At 40.8% G+C, this 10,201-nt stretch overlaps 1 protein-coding gene across 4 annotated transcripts; it reads right to left on the reverse strand.

Moving 5' to 3' along the window:
• Positions 1-3,879: 3,879 nt before the first annotated feature.
• On the reverse strand, positions 3,880-10,075 carry Ttc7 (tetratricopeptide repeat domain 7). Of its 4 annotated transcripts, none has more exons than XM_087404585.1 (15): positions 9,634-10,075; positions 8,919-9,070; positions 8,668-8,836; positions 8,130-8,192; positions 7,419-7,601; positions 7,219-7,345; positions 6,882-7,018; positions 6,511-6,800; positions 6,223-6,411; positions 5,963-6,141; positions 5,425-5,864; positions 4,954-5,192; positions 4,733-4,837; positions 4,525-4,616; positions 3,880-4,231 (listed from the first exon to the last, which is right to left on the reverse strand). In XM_087404585.1, the coding sequence occupies exons 1-15, from the start codon at positions 9,755-9,757 to the stop codon at positions 4,099-4,101; spliced, it is 2,622 nt and encodes an 873-aa protein (XP_087260711.1). In that variant the 5' UTR covers positions 9,758-10,075; the 3' UTR covers positions 3,880-4,098. The 4 variants fall into 4 exon arrangements, with proteins under 4 accessions (XP_087260711.1, XP_011061164.1, XP_011061155.1 ...); XM_011062862.2 differs by having other exon boundaries at positions 6,511-6,797; positions 8,130-8,216; XM_011062853.2 differs by having other exon boundaries at positions 8,130-8,216.
• Between the last annotated feature and the right edge of the window lie 126 nt (positions 10,076-10,201).

Genomic DNA, 10,201 nt, shown 5'->3' on the forward strand with positions numbered 1-10,201 from the left:
TTTATAATTGTAAAGGTTAAGAGTGGGTTATGATAGTGAAGATGTACCCATCTTGTTGAAAGATATAAAGACCGGTATACAACTGAAGGAACACATACAAAATGACAAATTTTGTGATAAAAAAACCATCATTTGAACTTTCGTAAAATAAAGTCATTTTGACTTTCTCTTGACTTACGATCGTTTCTTACTCTTTATCTTTTTCTAATTCTTAAAATTAGAAAAAGATGAAAAGTTAATTGAATCGAGATTAAAATTAAACTACATTGGTAGAAACAGGCATTACAGTGTGTTCCTTGTGTAAAAAAATACAATACAATACAAGCAGCGCGAGATAATACGCGAATACAACGGAGGGAACTAACACGGGCGGCGACCTGACGCTCTCTCGGGGGTGGGGGAGGAGAAGAGGAGGCGGATGAGCGCTCGCCGAGAGGAATACCGAACTTCTTTTCTCGCAAAAGCGCGCGTATATCGATCGCTGGCGTGGCTCCGGCCAGGAACACGGCGACGCGACGGCCAGGAACACCTCGCTGTCCGCACCGCTCCGCTATATATGTGTATGTGCGTGTGTATGTGTGTATGCGTGCGTGTGTGTCGTCCGATGAATTGTTAACCGTTCCGTCGTTGTGACCGTGACCGATATATTCCGGAGACGCGGCGCGGTTACGCGCGCTCGGTGGCGCGGCGGACGCGCCCGGCGCATTGTCGATAAGGGTAATTAGAGCGGCGCGGCGTGCGCGAGTTAAGAAAAAAAAAATTATATCCTATGACGTTTTTTTTTTATTTATTCCCGACCATTACATTATTATTAATCTCAGTGATCCCGATCCTTCGTCGTCCGCCATTTCCGCTATTTCGCGAGGAAGAATAAGCTACCAGTGGAAGCTATCGATGAAAGAGAGTGGGAGGAGAGATGGTGAACTGTGGGAAACCGGCCGACGCCGGTCGATTGTATTTTTTACGCGTCGCCGTGTCGCCCCGCGTAATGCATAATGCGCTAACGAGGGATGCAATATTGTATGTATTACCCCCGGCTGGTACGTGGAAGGGTGTGTACGTGTTAATACATAAACGGGGACGCTTCGCGGAAACGCTGCCGCGTCGCGTCGCGGCAAAAATCGATGCGGCGCCGCGCCAAGTCGAGTCGAGTCGAATGCGCCGCGCCGCGCTGCTGCGGTTCCGTCGCCGGCGCTTCGTCGAACGGAGCGTCGTCAAAGGCTAACGTCATTGACGTAGTTCCCTCGAAGGGGTCGGGCCCACCCGTCGTCCTCGCTCTCTCTCTTTCTCTCTCTCTCGAGCGGAGAGGAGCGGTTCTCGGAAAAGTCTCGCCGCCGCATATGACGACGCGGCACCGCACGGCACGGCGCGGCGTGCCGCGTCGCGTCGCCGTGCGTCGAGTCTGCGCACGCTAGGACGCGCAATGCGACACGCGATAGAACGGGACGGCAAAACGGTACGACCGCGGTAATCTCGTTACGGAATGAAAGAGTCAGAGGGGAGGAGAGAGAGAGAGAGAGAGAGAGAGAGAGAGAGTCGGGAACGCTCCGTACCGGGGTGAGTTTTCTGAAGGTAGGTAGGGGGTTGGGTAGGTAGGCAGGCAAGCAGGCAGGCGAGTAGGGCAGGTGGAGGCAGGGAATTTAATAGGAGAGCTGCAGTAAAGAATGTTAATTTTACCGTAATGGCATCGGTCTCTCGCACGGTCACGCTATCGCCCGTTAAAAATTGATATTCCTCGCGTCCTTGCGCGAAGATGGTGAGGGACGGGGGTGGGTGGGAGGGATGAGGAGTGGCGACTCGCCGACGCGGGATAGAGAGGGAAAATGGAATTCCGTTTGTTGCGCAATATATCCCAATACCTAGGCGCGGTAAGAGAAAGAGAGAAAAAAAAGGGGAAGCGAGGTAATTTCTCGGATATTCGTTTGCAATTCGCTCGGTGATAAAGGCTTTTCCGCGTGGCGTTCGAATATTCAAACTCGACGGAATAGTACCGTCAAAATTTCGAATTGTTTCAATTTCCGGTTAAAAGCGACGTTCAATCAAGTGAGGTGGGACGTGGGAGGCTGCATGTTTTGGATGTTTAATGTGAATAAAAAGGAAGAAGAGAAGGGAGATGGAAGAGAGAAACAAAAACAGAGAGAGAGAACAGAAGGATGCACGATATAAAAAGGATGCACAAAGAAAAAGATACACAACAGAACACATACACATATGCATTTTACTGTGTGCTTATAGTACTCTTTATTTAAAGAATACTTGCAATGTGGGTTAGTATGAGGCAAAGGAAAATGGATATAGCTTGATATAGCTTTAAACGTATAAATGCGGAGGAGAGCTTGAATATAAAGCCACGTCTCGCCGTATTCAGCTCAGAACGACATGTAATATGCATCTCCATTACGTATTTAAACATTCGTCTTCCGCGCGTCCTGCGTAATTTAAATTCGCGCCCCGGGACCATCGTCTCTCTCTCTCTCTCTCTCTCTCTCTCTCTCTCTCTCTCTCTCTCTCTCACAGATTCGACGCGCGTATCGCTCCTATTAATTAAAATACAATCACGCGAGATAATAATTAACGCGAAATTCACATTACGGATTATCGCAAGAGTATCACATTGTAACTACGTTACGACACGATACTATTGTTTTTATTACCCGATCCCATTCGACTTTCCAGAAATGAAAAACTTGACGTCCAATAACATCGAGAGGAAAAAAACCGAGATACGCGCGCGCCGGAAGACATTGTTAGAATGTTTTTTTAGGCTCTCGCTCACTTTAGTTTCCGTAGTTTTACTACCAGCCGGAAAATTGCCGTACCTCGATCTTAATGACTTCCCGGCTGATGTAATTTGAAATTAGAGAAGGAAACGCGAGCGGCTGTGTGCCGTGCCTCTGCATACGCGTCAATACACGCCGACCCTCCCGGCGAAGGCGATCCACAAGGCGTTTTCTCTGAGCTCCCTGCGCGAAACCAGGCCATGCATGTATAACATTATTATATCGATTACACAAAAGAAAATAGCTTATACCTCTTAACGATAACGCGACTGTCATTCGTGCGTTCTATATATGCAGCCGTTATTACGCGTCACGCGTGCAAAACGTATGTACGTATTTGCTGACGATCGAAGGAGGGAAAGAGAGGGAAGATTCCTTTACTTGTCTATCAGAGACAGAGCGAAAGAGAGAAAAGAAAAAAAAGGAGTAGATAAAGGGGAAAACGAAGATCGTACACCGCTACAATAAAATCTCGCCCTTATCGATTTCTATAAAAATAAATTACTACATTTTTAGAGGCATTACATCAGACTTTTCCGATCCGAACCCGTCCGCCCATCCGTCCGTGCATCCGCTTTTACACGTATATATACGTATATATACGTATATATACGTATACATACCTACGATACGATTTCGCGTATACGTGCAATATATGCTTGCGCATCGCGCGCAAATTGGGCCACCACGTATGCGCACTGCCGCGCGCATCGCCGTAAATGCGCGACATTCCACCGTCCGAAAATGCGACAATCTTACAGATAATGCGTTCTGAAATAACGATAAAATACATAATTGAAATAATAATTTTGAAAGAAAACGCGCTACCAACATATTTGCAAGCGCAGAAAATTCTACGTTCTTTAGACATTGACTCCTACATGTTGCCCGAGAAATATGTGAGTACATAAAATGGCACTCGCCGCTGTGCACAAGTCCGTATCGGATAAGAGTATTTGAAATTTATCGTATCCACAATGCGGCGAGACATGCGACACCGCTGCGGTAGACATAGCTTTGAATTAAAGTGGGATTACTTTACCGCGTAAAAGATCCTTCTACGAAATGGTCACGTTACGTTTCGCGAATTTATCTGACATTTTGGAGGTAAGACTTTATTCGAATTTATTACATCGATTGTAACTATTTTGTACAATTAAAGTATCTCTTCTTTTTTTTCTTTTAACAATAAGTTTATACAATAGTACAACGTGTCCAGGTACTATTGACGGGAAGGCGAGAGAATGCCCGCGGAAATTACGAACGCGCATATAGAGAAAAAGTAAACCGTGATTTCGTCGAATCTTATTCCCTTAATTCACTCAAAGGTCACCGGTATCGACAGAATCGGCAAAATAGGATTTGTCGTTTCGACCTCCAACGCTGTTGCCATACAGTCGCTGGCAGCCTCTACTTCGCCCAGTGATTCCAATACCATTCCCAAATTGTACCTGGAATATAACACTCTTTGTGTACCGTCTATAATTTATAACATTAAATAATAATATATATTACATAAGGAAACAAACACTAATATCGGAAAGAAATCGATAAGTCATGCGGATCAAATCATTCGTATCTTGATATTCGATTTATCGCGATGATTCTTAAGATAACTCATTATCCAATTAATACAGATATGTTATCGTTGTGAAATTATTATAGATAATAAATGATCATTGGCTCGTGCCATAAAGATAAATCGTTACAATAATCCTATGAGATAATTGGGGTCATGTATTACCAAGTTTGATGTGAATTCGGATCGATTTTCGCGGCGTCCCTCAAGGTTTTCTCAGCCAGTCTCTGACTACCCAAATAGTGATAAACAAGACCCTGCAAATAGATCAGATAGAAATAGTATTAGATTTATAAGTATAGTTTATAAAATCAAAAAAAAATATATATAATATGTTTTTCAGAATTAGTACATGCAACGCAACAATTATTACCAGGTGTTGTAAACTCTTTATGTGAGAAGGATTAATTGAAACAGCGTTTTGATAGCATTGCTTTGCTTCCGTATACTCCAACTTGTACTCGTGCAGAAGGCCACGCTATAAAAAGATAATTATACTTGATTATCATACAATACCGTATAACAATCACTCAATAAATCATTTAATCTGAATCATCGAACGTAAAGATAATGATGAGGAAATTCGAACTATACCGTGTACATAATGTGATGACTCAACGGGAAGATGTTGGTAGCCTCTTGGAGGGACAGAACAGCGCCATTCGGTTGGTCCAGAATAAGGAAAACCTCGGTAAGCAGGAGCCAGATCTGCAATTGCAGTAGCCATGCTCTCTGCGGCCCTGGCTTCGGTGTGAACGAGCTAATTGACGAGGCAACCTCAGAAAGAGCTTGCTCGACTTTTGAAGCGGCTAATGATTGCGCATGCAGGGAACCTATCGGAAATGGTCGCCTTTTGTGAGATTAATTGATTTTTCGGAGATTCTTGTGTGGAGAGCCTATCGTATTTTGTATTAAAATTATTAATTAATTAAATTTTGGTTAACAAAATATTGGGATGTTATTGGGGAACGTGATAAATGATTTTATCTGTTTAAATGACACATAATCTGTTTGTTATTTTTACCTAATGTTATTTACATTACGTATACGATGTATGTAACTCACTAGAATCTTTATCGGACATTTCCGACGTGTAAAGCTGAAAGACGCTTCTAGTCTCGCTGCGCTTCTCGCTCTGTTGCTCGTTACAATTAACGTTTGTCTGATCCTCATAAAGACTCTTCCACAGATGTAGCATGTGACTGATGGTGTATAATGCATCGACACCGCCAATGCTTCGTAATTCGAGATGCGCTTTTACATAGAGGAAATTCAAGTTGTCCGGATATTCCTCTAGTACGCTATTTATCACATGTAATGCCTCAGAATATTGCTTATGTGCCGACAAGAGTAATGCGAATAAATGCAATGATGGAATGTGTTCTGCTCGTAGATTTAGCGCGATTTTCACATGTACGATGGCGTCGGTTATTTGTCTGTTTATCGCATATTCATGAGCCAGGTAATATTCGGCCAGATGATCATTGGGATCGCACTGTTGCGCCCTATTCGAGAATACATGATCTTTTATTAATCAATTAAGAAAAAAATCTACGAGAATGCCGTTTCTTAATTGTTGTTGAACTACGCGAGAAATACGTACTTTTGAAAGCAGTCCATCGCAGTGTTTGTGTGACTCACTTTGTCCTGCTTCACGATTGTGTTCGTAGAGAGCATGCTGTGACCGATTCCGATATACAAGTGGCATCTAGATTGCATCCCCTGTGGACTCGCCATCTCTCGCTGCAGAGCCTTTTGGCTCCATTCGATACCTTCATTTATCTGCTCAAAATCGTCAGCGTGGGAATATGCTTTTTATTTTTTAATGTAGGTAAAGATGTAGATAAGAAATATAGTTATTACCATATTTAACTGCTCGTAACATAGCCTCGCCGCTAATAAACAGGGCATTACTTTCTGAGGCGATAACCTGGCGACTACCTTCAAAACTCTATACGCGTGCATGTACCTCCCCATGCTTATTAGGCATAGCGCGTACTGCGTCCATATGTGTACTTCCTCGTGAGAGAACTTCATTGCTCTTTCGAAGGACTAAAATATTAAATATCGAGTATATATCAACCAATTTATCATTAAAACAGTGGTAGACAATAAGCGATAGGATTTTTCAACAAGAGAGAAAATTTCAACCTCATGTAAAAGTTCCACTTGACTCCATCTGACGACAACAACTGTGAGTAGATCGTAGATAGCAGTGGCGTTCTCAAACGCGTGTATCCTGGCTTCCTTGAATTCAGGTGATTGACTGAGAACGGCGTCTCTTACTGCCATCGCCTCGCTGATCAACAACAGCAAAATCGACTCCTCGTACTCGTTCCTGGGGACGAACATATTTGGTCCCGCGTACTTCTTTGGTTTCCATGGCGAATCCGACAGATTGGCGCCTGAGTAATGATTTACCCGTCTATTACTCACGGCTGCTGCAATATTAATATAAATGAATTTTTCTTCTTCGGAATATTCCGCTATATTTATGCGGATATATATATTTGTTATCATACCCATTGTGTCAGTTTGTTCGTCTGGTGGTTTGTAATCAGTACCGCTTATGCCACGTAATAACACTTCCGCCAACTGTCTGGTCAGAGTTACTCGCAAGCTCTGAGTAGTTGTAGATTCAACAGCAGATAAAATCTCCCTGTATAAAATTGAAACAGATTATAAGCTATCCATGGAAAAATTATATTTGGTAATATAATTATATATATCATTATAATAAATATTTTTCTTAAAATTAATATTATCACAACAAGTATCTATAAGTATATATTTTTGTTAATTAATAAGTCGTAAGAAAGTTTCTTATACAAGAAATGGAGTTATGTAATTAACACATACCTATAACGATTAACAGCGGCTTGTATGTTGCCGGTTTGAATATACAATATTGGCGCTCTCTGTAGCGCAGTTTCCAAAATGGGACCGATATGCTTTGTAGAAATTGGAGTTGGTGTAGAATATGTACCTATAAAAAAAAAGAAGAAACGTTAAAATGTTAAAGGCTATATTTTTTTATCGGATTAAACTTTGCCAATTACCTGTATTATTCGTATTTATAGTGGAAATACCATTTTGTTGTTGCATAGCAATTTTGTCTTGCTCCTGCAGATACACCAGCGTTAAGTCACCAGAAATCTCGTAACACTTGATTATCTGTTCTTGCCATTCTGTAATCTTGTATTTCGACTTAGAATGTGGTGGTAACCTTTCCAGACAGAGACCTAACATGAGTAACAGTTTACAATATCATTATCAAATAGGGAATACTGATACCTTTATGACAATGCTAAGAAAAAAAACTAAATTTACACAATAAAATTAAAATTTTCAATTTTAGTAGGCAAAAATGTGTGACAAAATACTTTACAAAACTTGTTATAGCTTCATTCCTTGTGAATAATAACGATCTTCATATCGTGCTTGTCCCAAACTCATAGCAACTAAATCTAGTTGTATTCGATAGAAACAAGTACATGAAATTAAATATCAAAAGAAGCAAAAGCATAGAATTTTTATTTATCCCGCGCGCGCTTAAGAGATTTTTTGAAAATTCTATATATTAAAAAATACATAAATGAGATAACATGCTGATGTATATTCTTAAATTTATAAAAGCATTTACAAGCAAGCTTCTATATAAAATGGATATTATTATAAAGTGTGCAATATACATATATTGCATAAATGTGCAGTAATTAAATAAATTTCTAAATAAATACAAGCAAAACGAAGCAAACAAGCATACAAACCTTTGATCGCATACGATTCTGCTATAATGCGCAGTCTTCGGCAGGATAAATGTTTGTCAGTGTCTAAAGTAAACGATCTTTCTTTCTCTAAATCATACACAAGCCATAGTAATAAATGAATATACTGGATAATAAGAAATCTATGAATTAAATAAATGTGTCTAATCAATTTGTTACTAAAATTAGTGCATGGACACGCTAATGGGAAGACAATATATATGCAGTAGAATTGTCGAAGTATACAGTTTCAATTTATGCTATCTATTATGAAATGCCTATGTTCAATGCAAATCTTGCACATAAAATGATATATATGTATATATATATATATATATATATATATATATATATATAGATATAGATAGATAGATAGATAGATATAATCTAACCACATAACTATCAAACAAAAAAACTACTGTTAAGAAAGAAAACACAGAAAACTATAAAGCAAGCTGTTATGTGTACCTTTTTAAATATTGCACTAAAATGTACTACTATCGTCAGAAGAAAGAAACCATAATAGTTGTCAATTGCAAACCTTTAATTGCATATGATTCTGCTATAATACGTAAACTTCGACAAGGTAATTGCTTTTCTGTGAGTGTATCTAGTTCAGCTTGTTGATAGTGATGAATCGCATCCTCGTACATTCCCATCGCATAGTGAAGTTTTCCAAGTAGCAGATGAGCATCCAGAACAACTAATGCCTGAAACGGTATTATTAGAAGCAAACCAATCAAATACAATTGATTCTTATTGACACACTATTCTTTCACGATATTACAGTACCTGTTTATCCTTTTCATTAGCAGCTAGTAACAAGTATTTTCGCGTTTCAGTCAGTCCATTTCGTGCCTTGACAATATTAGCATCTATCGGTGGAGTTTGTTCCAAAAAACTCTCCAATCTTGCTTCTCCGCTTAAGAAATTCGCCAGACATTCTGTCGAGCAAAATCAAGTTGCTATAGAATCCTGTCTATATTCATATACAAATTACATATGTAAATATTTAATAAAATAGAATTTATTAAATATTTAGTATTGCTTCAAAGAAATATTTGGCAACGATCGGCAATATTTCATTAATTTTCTGGCAACATATTTAATCAATGTATTATTATATAAACATTATTTTCTCTCTGCGTGTTTGTTACGCAAAACAGTAATTAAAAACAGGGAATTAAAACAGCATAAATGATACTGCAAAATATTACAGGAACAAAACATCGAGGATATATATAACTCGATATATAATTAAACAGAAAGAGCATGACATTTCATTCACGAAGGCTGCGAATTATCCTTGATCTTTACGTGACATCTTTTTTCCTTCCGTCTGTCTCTCTCTTTCTCTTGTAAAAAATAGCGGGACGTTGTTGCTGTAAGCAACATATGTGAGAGAGACAGCCGCGATCAGGCCAGATCAAACCAGATCAGATGGTGGAGCCGAGAAGGGCAGAGAGCGACGGAGGGAGGGAGGGAGGAAGGAAGAAGAAACATTTACCGTTGCTGGGGTACTGCACTTTTAGATGGTCCGCGAGTTGTATAACCTTCTTCCAGTTGCCGTCCTCGCGATTCCGATCGATTTCGGATTCTATGCGGAGGGTGTGACTCTTCTTGCTCGTCATCGCGAATCACGAATCTCGGGTCCGAGTCACCTGGCAGTCCAGATCTCAATCGGTGCCGGACAGCAACGGCAACGCGAACACGACGATGTATCGATCATCAGCAGCACTTCCTCGCGCGGGATCAACGCGGCCAGTCATGGCAGCCCAGCGGTGGCGAGGATCTATCCGCTCTGAACGTAGCCGACGAACGTGCAATTACTCGCGAACACGTGCGCGTGACAAACTGTCACAAACGTCACGAGATCCCGTTCCCCGCGGACCGATTCGGATCGGAGCGGATTTGCATGGCCGCGTGAAGTGCGACTTCGATCGACGACCAATCACGTACGTTTACGTCACGTGCGACGCACGCGTTCCTCCGTTTAGATCCGTGATTGGCTGCTTTGTGGCGCTTCTTTTGAAAAACGCAATAGTTCGACAAAGACTAATCCTTCTTCTATCAAT

The sequence above is a fragment of the Acromyrmex echinatior genome, chromosome 3 (assembly GCF_024713525.1).
Source record: "Acromyrmex echinatior isolate Ae372 chromosome 3, ASM2471352v2, whole genome shotgun sequence".
NCBI lineage: Eukaryota > Metazoa > Arthropoda > Insecta > Hymenoptera > Formicidae > Acromyrmex > Acromyrmex echinatior.